This window comes from Leptidea sinapis, chromosome 41 (assembly GCF_905404315.1).
Source record: "Leptidea sinapis chromosome 41, ilLepSina1.1, whole genome shotgun sequence".
Lineage (NCBI taxonomy): Eukaryota > Metazoa > Arthropoda > Insecta > Lepidoptera > Pieridae > Leptidea > Leptidea sinapis.
Window position 1 is genome coordinate 3211450 of NC_066305.1, and position 13568 is coordinate 3225017.

Below are 13568 nucleotides of genomic sequence, written 5' to 3' on the forward strand. Positions count from 1 at the left end.
ACATTTCATACCTACTTATTGTTACAAATATGCACAAAATGTACCTACTCTGTTTTTTTTTAGTTTTTTCAGCGGTGTGGTTTGTTTTTTCTTACACTTGTGTACGTGAATAAATGTTCTTGATTTAACAAACAGTATTGATTTATTGTAACAGCTAGAACCATTATAGAGGCACAAATATTGTAACTTCGTAGCTCTAGGTAGGTAGTCAGAAGTAGCAACCAACGTTGGATATTGATACTAAAATATTAGAGAATGCTTTCATTGTTTCAGGTGAAGTGGATTATTACAAAATGATACAGAAGTCGGGAATGATTTTGCCGCTACCAATGAAGAGTGAAAATTTCTGGTCTCCTTACGATATCAACTATGAATGTGAAAAATGTAAGAGAAAATATCGGCACAAGAGTACGTACAGACGGCATGTTACGTACGAATGTGGAAAAGAACCTATGTTCAGATGTCCCTTCATGGATTGCACGTACAAGGCATATCAGAAGACACATACGGACGCACATATAAAAACGAAGCACAAAGTGTTGACGATAGAATATAACTTATAACTTACAATTGTTGTAACCAGTTGTTGTGATATTAAATTTTAATATATTTATTATACATGTTAATAGTCAGTTTTATTTTTAGGGCATGCTTGCACCCTTGTATTTGACAGATTCTAAATATGTTAACTTGCTACCTTCTCATTTCTATGCCTACTAAGTTATTATTCTCCTATAACATTTGATTGTTCTCATTTTAAGATATAAACATTTAATATATTAAATTAAAATTGGCTCATTAGGGGAGAACAGGTAGGATTCGTACACTTTTTACTCTAAGGCTTGTAAAATGTTATATTTTAGCTATTTGAAAATATATTTAATACTGCTATATTACTAGCATATCTGGTTATAATAATACATAGTTGAATGTTGATACGATGTTGTATAACCAAGTTGTGGTGCTTTTTCCAAAAAATAAAATTGTACGAATGCAACGCGGGGTAAGTACTTCTTACACGGCGTGAGGCACATTCGTACATGTGGTGAGCCTTCGTACAACGTGATTAAAATGCCATTTATACTCAACGTAAGCTTTATTGAGATCAAAATTAACTGAGAATTGGCCTTAATGATAGTAATAATTAACAATATTGTTTTTTTTTACACTCTAGTATTTATAAATATGAAACAATTGATCAGTTGTAGTTAAATCAAAATAGGAAAACAATTTTTGTAAAGTTTTCTTCTTTCCTTAATGAATTAATCAATATTACTTATATACTCATTGGTATTTATTAATCAAAACTACGAATTGGCACACAAACAATAGGTAACGGATCTTTTATTGCACATTGTACACGGGTTTTCCAGCGGGCCTACCATGAACTCTTATTTCGATTCAATTGACAACCTAAAATGAACTGCTTTGCTAATTCTTACCACGACGTCATTAAAGCTATCCATTTTAGATTGACGTGAAATTGACAAGAAATTTAATCGCAAACTGATTTAGTTCATTCATTCATTTGAAGTAATATTTCAACCTAAATATGGATAGCTTATGTGTCTTAAGTGTTTCAGTTCCAATCTGTTCTTTTCAGGAGTATCAGCATAATATATTCTTGAATCTCTTGGCAATATTCCATTCTTTGATGTTTTCCATGCATTTCTGTCTAATTTAGGGTCTGATAATTTCTGGTGTTATAAATCCTATAGTTGATGAAATTAAGGCAAATGGCTCTGACAGCAAAGAGGGCTGCTGTGTTGATTAGGATCCCATATACGTCTGGGCCTTATCTCCAACTACCTCTCCAGTTAGTAGGGGTCTTGCCCCTTCACATATATTCGCGGTATGATTCTGTAATAAAATATCGTCTTAGTTACATTACATTATCTGACCTCAAGGGGAGCAGTCGTACAGTATGAATCCACCCCATTCATAACTGTACGAAGGTGCCCCAACCCAAATATTTGACAAACCAATTTAATATAAAAATAACCGTCAAAGTTAGCCCAAATTGAACACTGACATTATAAACTACGGCATCAATTCATGAGTCATAAGAAATTATAACACAATTTGATCAAAAAAAACTTGTATTAAACACGTTCAAAGGTACATCGAAAAATAACTTACGCAGCCTGAAAACACGTAACTCGTCGTTCCAACGAAACTCGTCGAGCCCTCTCTACGCATTATGAGCTGTCTATTTGAAAACTAGCTCCATCTGGAGATTGACCCCGAAAATAACTATATATAAGCTCGAAATTATAAAATTCATTTTTAATGTTCTGACGCAATTAAATAACTAACTCTTCTTTTTAATGTAGGTATTGCAGTTTTTTACCATGTTGAAATTGCGCGTAGAGTTATCTAATTTTGTAAATTAGAACATAAAGGATAGATTTGGTAGTGAAAATATGCAAAATCGAACACGAGAGCTACATACATGCTACAAACGCTAGACGTAGCCGCCATTTTATGACCAGTGGGCAGTAACACACAGAAAAGTTGAAAGGTTTCAAAGCCCTTGACAGCTGCCAAAGCTTTCGGGCCAACTAACAGATGGCACTGCAGTCTTCTGAAAACGTCACTTTAAGGCGTCTGTCCCACTCCTGGTAATAATATGACCACTGCTGTACGAATTCTACCTGCTCTCCCCTTATCGCTGAAGGTCTGTCGAATCTATATATTATAATTTCCTATTGGATTATTTTTGAATGTATAACAATTTACCAACTAAATTATGCTTGTTCGATTGTGCTGGTTGCTAGGAGGTAGCTCTGCAATGTGAAATGTGTAACATACCTACGTTATATATATATTAAAACTTTATATTGTATGTAAGAACCTATACATGTATTGCCTATTACAAAGTTTCACATTGTCTAACAGTGGACGTCTTCCGGCTGAAATAATGATACTATGTAAACTATAGGCGCGCGCCGTATTTATGTCAGATAATAATCTAAAATTCTTAATCGCTTGGATCATTAACCTTAGTGGATGAAGAATACTGTTAGTCAGTTATACGTGCTTCATTTGAAGGTATCCATGAAGCATCATCACCTACTAATCCTCAATTTGCTTGCCCTGGGAAAATTACGGGTATATGACCGTAAAACCAAAAAATATTATATTTAATTAAAGAAATAGGGCTCTTGCAGCCATACCATAAGGTATAATTCAGATCGCACAGTTCATCAATTTTTTTTTAATTTTTTGAAACGAAAAGGTACCATAAATGGTAATTTCGTAAAAATAAAAATCACTTTAGATTGTTTCAGTGTCTCAAGAAAGCTTAAAAACCTAAATTTTTATTGCAATGATTATCAATATGCTTGCTTTTATATCGATTTTTTTGGTAGTGATTTTTTTGTTTTAGTTAGAAAACATGTCAATGAACAAAAATTTATTACAATAATTGACCCTATTACTAAGTTTAAAATGACAGCCCAACAATATTTGAATTCCGAAACCGATCACCTCATGGGCTGCGTTCAAACGGCAATTGACGACGTGCTTGTACAGATCCCGCAGAAATCGTAGTCTTGGGTGATTTCAACGGGCACAATGCCGAATGGCTTGGATCATGTACCACAGACTAGGCAGGGCGATCTTTGCATAATTTTGCATTGGAGTATCGTCTGTCCCAATTGGTTGAGTCGCCAACGCGGCTCCCGGACGTGGATAGCCACATTGGGCATCAGTCAGCAGATTGGGATAGGTTGCGTTCCTTTTTTGCATTGGGGCACGGTTTGTTTCCCTTCGGTTGATCCTAGTGTCTGCGCCGTTGCAGTAGCCAAGGAAACTTGTGTCTTCTATCGAGTCCTCTCTCGAGAAGGTCGCGGAATGGGGTTAATTGAACCTTGTCCATTTTAACCCCCAGAAGACTCAAGTTTGCGCGTTTACCACTAAAAAAACCCCATTTGTCGTATCACCGCTCATCGATAAAACTTAAGCTAACTCCCTTAAAGCCTAGCCTAGTATCGGAATACTGGGTCTCAAAATCTCGAGCGATTGCCAATTCCGTGGCCATCTAGAGGGCAAAGCCAAATTGGCTTCGAAGAAGCTGGGCGTCATCAAAAGAGCACGGAAATTCTTCAAGCCGGCCCATATTCTAGCGCTCTACAAAGCGCAGGTCCGGCCACACATGGAGTATTGATGTCATCTCTGGTCTGGCGCACCCCAGTATCAGCTCGATCCATTTGACCGCGTGCAACGCAGAGCAGCTCTAATTGTCGGGTGTCGTGTTGCGTAGAGACGTCGCTTCATTGTGTGTCTTTTATCACGGGGAGTGTTCCGAAGAGCTGTTCAACCTGATTCCTGCCGCCGAATTCCACCTTCGCACGACACGGCACAAATTAGGATATCATCCCCACCATCTGGAGGTGTGGCGGTCCTCCACAGTGCGGTTTTCAAGGAGCTTTCTTCCACGTACTACAAAACTGTGGAATGAGCTTCCTTGTGCGGTGTTTCTGGGACGATACGACATGGGAACCTTCAAAAACAGCGCGTACACCTTCCTTAAAGGCTGGCAACGCTCTTGTGATTCCTCTGGTGTTGCAAGATAATGTGGGCGGCGGTGATCACTTAACACCAGGTGTTACGCTCGTTTGTCCTCATATTTCATAAAAATAAAACAAGAATTTACACTAAGACTTTCACTTTGAAGTGCTTCTTTAAAAAAAATGTAAATAGGTATGAAAACTTGTGCAAATCATTTTAAAAACTTCTTCGTCATGATATCTAAAAAATAATCTTATTTGAATAAGTTGAAATGGTACTACAACACGTCGGGATTTTCATACAAAAAAATCCGGGTTTCTACCGGCCTCCTTTATACAATAAAAACGATCAAGTTATTTTATTTATTGGGGTTAACAAACAGTGAAACATTAACCCCCTTATTCATAATAGTCTGCTAACTTAAAGCATTGCTAATTCTCACTCTGTCTTCTTCTATTGACCTAAGTCAGAATGAGAAAAAACACTCCTTAGCGGCTGTTTTAAGTTAGCGGACCATTATGAATAAGGGGGTAAATCTTACTAACTAAAATACACTATAGGTTAATACTAAATGTGCCACGTCAGAACCACAGATTAATTACAAAAATTGAGAAAGGTAAACATTACATGGTTACTTAAATATACTAGATACAAAAAAAGAGAATGAAAAAGTGCAACAACTTACAAGTAGATATACAGAAAACAACATCTCAAGTAATAGTACATTTTATGTTTCCTTATTACAAGATATTACAAAAGACAAGTGAATGACAAGCTAGTTTTTAATTTTATGGTGGCACATTGTATCTATAAAAAGTATGCATATCTTCAGAGGTTACATGCATTAACTTTAACACCTTCTCTCAAAGTGAAGACCAATAAAATTTACAAGCTTGTGAAGCCTAGGTCTGGGTAACGGCTTAGTGAGGAGATCCGCTAATTGAAGCTCGCTGGTGACCTTCTTTACTAACAGTTCTCAATTAGTCACAAGTTCTCTTTAAGCCTGTTATTTCGTCTTTCGATTTTTTTTTAAAAAGCGCTTCAAAGTTCTAAAGTTTTAGTGAAAATTCTTGAATTCCAAACTTTGTCGGGCTGTCATTTTGAACTGATAGTAATTAATATTATTCATTGATATGTTATCTAAGCAAAAACAGATTTTTAAGAGCTCCACTACCAACAAATGTATTTAAAACAAAAAAAAATGTGCTTTTTTAAAAAAAAAAACTAAAGTTCAATATCTCCGGTTACGTTTACGTTACCTTAACTCGCATACCTACCCCGAACCCTGTGCAAGGAAGCTCATTCCTTAGTTTGGTTGTAGTAGGCAGAAAACCACACTATGGCACAGCGTCACATCCAGAAAGTCCTGATGTTCAGTATTTTACCCAAATTTGTCGCGTGTCTTGTGAAGGCAAATTCGGCGGCAGGTATCGGTTCAAATATCTCGACGTTAGGTGTTCGAACTGTTCACCTGATCACTGGATCGCCACTTACCTGATACATCAATTGTTCGCAACTAACCCTATTTTATATCAGGTATATCTTGACAGCTACACGTTCACGAACTTTTCAATTGGACTGGAGAAGCGTAGTATTTTCCCTTCCACAAATATTACGCGCAGATAGCACAATTTTCTGCTGCTGAGATTCATGGAAATTGGAAATAAACGATAGCTATAAGAAAAATCATAGGAGAATTAATGTATAATTACAACTCACCCATTCACTTGTTAGAGTAAATAATATATTCTTTCCTCACTAACTTTTCACTTTCTCAGTATTGTCACTGCATATTATTTTAGTCCCTATATATTATTATACTCTTTGTGTCACTGTCATTAAATCAGTCCAAGTGTCATACGTTAAAGTAAATATCAACTGAAAAAGCAGCTTAGCAGGGAATAGGGATAGAACTTATAAAAATATATACAGAAGAACGTTAGTAAATATTAGTATAAAAATGTTTTAATCACTGTAACAATGAATCGACTCAGTTTATTGCATAAATATTATAGCACTTCAATAAATAGACCTTGGCGAGATTTACTATGTCGGAAAAATGTTTCACCGGATTTATTCATTATCCGGAAAATTCACCAGGATAAGAAAAATATACGTTCAACTTTAAATTATGTGATAGCTTTAGGTGTTATGACTGTAGGCTTAAGTTATGCAGCTGTACCATTGTACAGGATATTTTGTCAAGTAAGTTTTGTGTATTTTGTAAGGGAAAAATTTCAACAAATATTTTTGCTAAATAGGTTAGGCGCAAAATATTTTTTTTATCCATTTAACCAAAATTTCTGAAATTATTTATTCAAACCCGCTTGCCCGAAAAGAAAATTTTATTACAAAATTTTATACTTAATTCAAGATATTAAAACACTTGTGTTTTGTTCTTTGCATTATCCAATACAACAGTAATAAGTTTTTAATGGTATCCCCATCAAGTTAGTGTCTCATTATGATTTATTATTATATATAAGAGTGAGAAAATGGGCAAGAAGCTCACATAGCAAGAAGTCGTGAGCCAACTGCCTATGGAAAATCATAACACCAGCCGAGCTCAAGAGTTGTGTTGTCAACCAAGGACAGAAGCTTGGTTATCCTATGGAGTAACATTTTAGACAGTCTCTCAAAGAAAAATTTGAAGAAATCAATATTATGACTGTTCATTGCCAGTACATTTATGAAAATTTAATTTAAAAATCGTCACCTATTTGTTCTTAATAGTGATTGTCATTATTATAACACAAGAAATCAGGGATTGCTTGTGAATAATTCTGGTAGGCTTCATAAGATATGTAATAGCTTTAAGGGTAAATGTATACACTTCTATAATAAAGTCCCAGCCACTGTTCAGGCATTATCTATAAATAAATTTAAATGTTTTATAAAAAAATGGCTCTGTCGTAAATCCTATTACTCTACTGCTGAATATCTAAATGATCGGACAGCCTGGGACTAGATTGTGATTCTTTTATAGCGATAGAAATGACTGTACAATATTGTATATTTTTATTGAAAAGAGTGCAAACAAAATGCTGGGAGAGTTTCTTGCGCCGCTTCTTCTCTCTCAGAGCGCCATTTGTATCCGAAGCGGTAGTAGTATCTAGTAGTTATTAGAAATGACATCAAAAAGAATTCTAAAGGAATCAATTTTGAGAAAAATAAATGCCTTTTAATGCCTTTTTCCTAGTCATTCTTAGCAATATCATGTTGCTAATTTGTGATAGTAATATGGTCAGATAATTGGAATTTGTAACTTCTGAAGATGAAATAGTTTTCTCACTAATAATATGAATTGTTTATTTATTTAATACTTGATAATAATGTGTTATTGTTATAAAACATACAATGCATAGTATACCATATAATATAATGTATATATAGAAAAAAGCTGCATAGTTATTATGTTTAAAATATATAAGTTTCACATACAATGCAGGCCTACAGCTATGGAGGTACAACAGGACAAATAGAGGCCACAGATGAAGTCAGTAAAATGAAGCCTATAAAAGACAGACCCATCAAGGTTCGCTTCAATGCTGATGTTGCATCCTCAATGCAATGGAACTTTAAGCCACAGCAAATGGATGTTACTGTAAGTAATTTCATGTATGTAATTTTTTTTTTTTTTATTTAACAGTCTATTACATATTATTACAGGATTGTAGCAGTCCCTGAAAGACTGGGGTTTGTTTTGGGGTGCATTCTACATTGCAGCTTAAAATTATAATTTTTTCATTTCATCACTGTAATGTTCCTCGTTTGCTCACAAGTGAAACAACTAATCTCTACTATGTAGCACTATACCCGGAGACGCACACAACCAATAGCTGATTAGAACTGTCATTCCGCTGTACTGTGCATTCCTTATATAGCACTCAACATCACATGGTTAATGTCACTGTAGATGTCATGACAGTGACAAGGATGGTTATCATGTACTCAGTTATGACTAGATGTGAATGAAAAAAAATTAAAATGAAAAATATTTATTTCAGTAACAAAAATGGTACAAACATAATAGTGGATGTGACCTTCTATTAAGTGAGAAACACCTGTGCCAGAAGGCCACACTCTTCCATATCAATTAAAATTAACAGTACCAAAAACTAGGGATCACAAATTGTTACTTTTCATACACACACTACAATCACCAACCAAGAAGTAACATTTCAAAGTTCTGCGAGCTTTCAATAGAATCATTTCTGTGCAAGCCATCTAACAACATGTTTTTAAACTGTATGTTTATAATTATTATTGCTACATACCTGCCTCTGTTATGCAACAATAAAGGGTTATTAAGGTTACAATAGGGTTAAAGCTTACAAATGTACTACCTGAATCTAATGATTCTGTCTATGCCAGGATGTTTATATGTATCATGATTTTTCTTGCCGGAGATTGGTTATTGTTTTATTATACAAAATATTATGTTGGATACCATATGGAATGCACACAATCACCCAATAATTTAGCTAGTACATATAATTAAAGTGACTCCCACTTGAATTTGTAATTCAAAGTGAAACCACACAAAGAAAAATATGCTTAAATGTGTCCAACTATGCTGGAACAAAAATATACATATGTATATCTATGATACCAGTGGTAGACAAATATCTGTTGATTATTTTAATTATTACAGGTAGTACCTGGAGAAACAGCACTAGCATTTTACACAGCAATGAACCCAACAGACAAGCCGGTTATTGGCATCAGTACTTATAATGTGGTACCATTTGAGGCAGGACAGTACTTCAACAAGATACAGTGTTTTTGTTTTGAAGAACAACAGCTGAACCCTCATGAGAAGGTAATGATTTAAATAAAATTTATGAATTGTATGAACTTAGAATTTGGATGTATTAATATTAAAGAACAAATGTAAATGTATGTCAACCACAATATTCATAAATATCTTACTGTTATTAGTATTTAAGATAATGGACTCGTGCATGTCCTATGTAACTGGAAACATAGATATTTCACTTAACTAAATTGGGTGTGGGGATATGTGGTCTGTGTTTCAACCTGTGGCTTATGTGTGATGATGATTGGTTTCTGCACTACTGAGCATACATGTCACCAGATGATAAGTGATCACTATAATATGAATTTTTCTTAGTATGACTCATTTCAATCCTTTCCGTTTTTTTTCCTAATAAGTGTTAGTGTACAGATAATCCTTGTTAAGTTTCATAATGGGATTAGAAGTCATTTAAAAGCTAGACCAGTCGCAGTCACAATGATAGGTCGCCGGGACTGGGCGACGCGCTGTGGCAGCGTCCATTCCCTGCTAGCAGAAATGTTCAATTAAAAAGAGCATTAAATAATTAACCTTAGCTATATTGTTAATTATATTAAACCGACCCAGTGTTGATATAAATTTATAAACTTGTATATTTTCATACACGCGTTAATTAAACTAATTCCGACCTTATTTTTTGTATATGTGTGATTTCGACCATATTAATTAAAGGCGTGTTTTACAGTGATAATATAAAATTAGATTATTATTCGCTGTTTAATATATCCAAACATTCTGATGACATATAATTATGGTAATTAAGAATATCTTTGTTTCAGGTGAACATGCCTGTGTTTTTCTACATTGACCCCGAGTTTAGTGACGATCCAAAAATGGAATTTGTAGATGAACTTGTTCTATCCTACACTTTCTTTGAAGCTAAGCCGGGCTTTAAGCTTCCCGTGCCTTCATATGTAAAATAAGTGATAATCATAAGCAAATATTATATGAAATAGTGCTAGTAGAAAAGTATTATATGTTATTGTTTTTAATAAAATGGTAAATGTAACTGTCTTTGTGATTTGGTCAGAGATTAAAAAATCATCTTTATCCTACTAATATTATAAATGTGAAAGTTTGTATGTTTGAACTTCTTTAACTACTGAATAGATTTTGATGATACTTTACAATAATATAGCTTACACACCAGAATAACAAATAGGCTATAATTTATAAAACTATAGTGTGAATTAAACAAAATATAAAAGAAGTGTGATTGTCACTAATTAATACAACTAGCGCCATCTCTTATCGACTAGCAAGCAAAAGATATATACAAATGGAAACTTAATTAGCGCCATCTCTTATCGACACGCAAGCAAAAGATATATACAAATGAAAACTTAACTAGCGCCATCTCTTATCGACTAGCAAGCAAAAGATGAATAGACAAATGAACACTTGTTTTTTTTCACAACTTTTCTGAACATATTGTGTCGAATAGTTCTGTTAATTATAAGGGATTACTTCGTTTTTATTTTTATTAACATAGTATATAGGAGTATATTGCAGTAGCTTCCTATAACTTTTGCATTCCTTACCTATCCATCCCTTGAAACTATAGCGTTTATAATTCTTTGAAAATTCTGTTACCAATAGAAAACTGCAATTTTTTGAGTATCATAGTGGTAGTCTTTGACACTCAATAAATAATATTAAATCCTACGTTGAATAACAATATTTGAATTTGTATTTATATAAATATATTAACCCGAAGAATGAATAGACTTTTTCGTATTAGTCGGATTTGTTGAGTAAGTCGGATAAAAAAGGGTGGACCACTTAAAATAATTTATATGGCAAAACAACGTTTGCCGGGTCAGCTAGTTATTTATAAAGAGATATTCACCCGACTATATCCATGTTTAGATTAAAAGATAACAAAGAGATTGCTACGCAACTGCAACTTTCGCAGCCCTGATCTATAACCTCTTAGACCGCGGTCAATAACTTCCTGGCCCTCAGTCCACAATCTCCTGGGCCGCAGTCCACAACATCCTGGGCCACAGTCCATAACGCTCTCCCGGGCCCAGGCACTGCTCAGAATCATTTATGTGACCCCGGAAGTGTTATTTGCAGTCAATGTAGCCGACAAACAATGACATAAAATTATTTTTCATAAAAGTAAAGTAAGTAGAAACGCATTTATCAATTTTTTAAGTATGTTGTAGTTATAGTGAAATGTATGTTATAGTTTCAGTCCGTCATCTTAAATAAAAAGAAGATATGTGTGTGTGTGTGTGTGTGTGCAAGTCACACACGGTAGAAGTGAAACTTCTGAAAAGTATTGAAAAAATCAACAGTCGCTTCATTTAAACATTAGTATGTGGCCAAATTATATGACCTTGTTCCATTATATTCCAGTGGTTTGATAAATACAATATTTTTTGAATTACCTATACGGTACTATACTTCATAACGATATTAAAAAGAAGCGGGCTTAATTCTCTACCTTTATTCACTTTCGCTTTCTTACCCTACATGTCGATAATTAGTTCAACATAGTTGTATAACTGCTGTAGCAGTTCTTCCGGGATATAACATTGGTAACTAATAGGGATTTGTCGGTACTGCCCCCACCGACCTAACACGCTCAACCCGTACCTCCTTGCCTATAAACATAACCCTATCAAGCTAAAAGGTGGTGTCAAACTAGGTTTTCGAATAGTGCCAATCGATTCGTTCTTCGATATCTATTATTGTTGCGGAGATAGAGAGGCAACTACGATGCTAATATTATAGCTAATCATTTTCTGTCCCTAATCACGTTTACGCGGGCTACCTCAGCTCATTTTCATGAACAATACTCTTACCAATCTAATCAATTATTGAGGTATTAAGGTGTGTTCAAAGAAATCTTCATGATTGAAAGAAGCTATTAATTATTTGTGGGTATGGTGTCGCACCAAAGTAGCACCACCCCATCTCCTCCCGTGGGTGTAAGGGTAAGAGGCGACTAAGGGATACAAACAACGGAGGATGGGCAGCAGCATCTTTCGTTAAGAACACAACATTCTCTGCGATCGCCAACCCGCCTGCCAAGCGTGGTGATTATCGCAAAAAAAACCATACATGGTCGTGGAAATCTTTGGGGAAGGTCCAGCAGTGGACGTCTTCCGCCTGATGATGATGATTAATTATTTACTAGCTGATACCCCACGACCTCGTCCGCGTATACACAGGACTGAGCACGTAGTAGCGGCTTCTCAATTAAATTTTTAAAATAAAAGAACACTTAAGACATAGATATGCTGTCGCGAACTTTTTGTAAATATTAATTATGTGTTCTGCAAAATCGTAGTACATTATTTTATTCTATCATCAATAGTTTTTGCAGCGCACGGGATGCAATGAATAATTTAGTTATATTATTAGAGTTTTAGTAAGGATCACAATTTAAAAATATATATATATATTATAGCCTATGTCATCCGGAGATAATGTAGCTTCCCAACAGGGAATGAATTTTTCAAATCCGTTTATAGTAGTTTTGGAATCAATTCAATGCCAACAAACAAACAATCAAATCTTTCTTCTGTTATTTATTATTAATTATATAGATCTCCATTAGAAAATTGTTTTTATTTAATTATATTACTTAACTGTATTGCTCTTGAATAAATTTAAAAAGTGTAGTTACATAAAAGCCCATTTAAAATATTATAACTACCTACTTTATAACACAAATACAGTTTTGAAATGTTGCCCACATACAACCGTGACATTGTTTTTTATTGTTCTTGCATTGTCGTACAACCTCATCGAATTTTTTTCTGAATAGTTTAAGAAATGAAATGATATTTCGTTTGACGAATTAACTACCTAAACACAAAACCCTAGAAGAATACCTATATGAAATCACGATCAAGCAATTTTGGCGTCTTGAGCGGGGACTACGGTTGTCAAGAAATTACAAGTGAATGAATTAGTGCGATGGTGTTAGTGAAAAGATACATTTTTGATTGTCCGCTATTATTTTTACAAAAGAAAATGGCGAATTTGCCCATTTTTTAAGATAATGTTTCACTTCGAAATATAGCCTATCAAGTAGCCAATCGCATGATCTTAGGTACCTACACACCAATCTTCATAAAGATTGTCCTTCCTTAACTATTCTCGAGTTATGGAAGGACACAGACAGACAAAAATTACGAGAATCGTTTGAATTCTTGTCAGTTAGCCATAAAGCGTATTTATGATAAAATCCAGCGAAAAAGGAGTAAACTAAAACTCAACAACA

General features: G+C 34.6%; 1 protein-coding gene and 1 long non-coding RNA gene across 3 annotated transcripts; one reads left to right on the plus strand and one right to left on the minus strand.

Annotated features, from left to right (window-relative positions):
* Positions 1-1077: 1077 nt before the first annotated feature.
* On the minus strand, positions 1078-5259 carry LOC126976662 (uncharacterized). Of its 2 annotated transcripts, none has more exons than XR_007731956.1 (2): positions 5198-5259; positions 1078-1860 (listed from the first exon to the last, which is right to left on the minus strand). It is a non-coding gene; the product is annotated as an uncharacterized LOC126976662 (long non-coding RNA). The 2 variants fall into 2 exon arrangements; XR_007731955.1 differs by lacking the exon at positions 5198-5259 and adding an exon at positions 2140-2451.
* A 1121-nt stretch (positions 5260-6380) lies between these two features.
* Positions 6381-10337, plus strand: LOC126976457 (cytochrome c oxidase assembly protein COX11, mitochondrial). The gene is made up of 4 exons (XM_050824776.1): positions 6381-6717; positions 7961-8116; positions 9167-9334; positions 10108-10337. The coding sequence occupies exons 1-4, from the start codon at positions 6493-6495 to the stop codon at positions 10249-10251; spliced, it is 693 nt and encodes a 230-aa protein (XP_050680733.1). The 5' UTR covers positions 6381-6492; the 3' UTR covers positions 10252-10337.
* The last annotated feature ends 3231 nt before the right edge of the window (positions 10338-13568 follow it).

Bases quoted from the DNA above. Each gene is read 5' to 3' on its own strand.
- LOC126976457 (XM_050824776.1), top strand. From the start codon at position 6,493: ATGAATCGACTCAGTTTATTGCATAAATATTATAGCACTTCAATAAAT. The intron at 8,117-9,166 runs GTAAGTAATTTC...TAATTATTACAG, and splicing joins CACAGCAAATGGATGTTACT to GTAGTACCTGGAGAAACAGC. The intron at 9,335-10,107 runs GTAATGATTTAA...TCTTTGTTTCAG, and splicing joins AGCTGAACCCTCATGAGAAG to GTGAACATGCCTGTGTTTTT.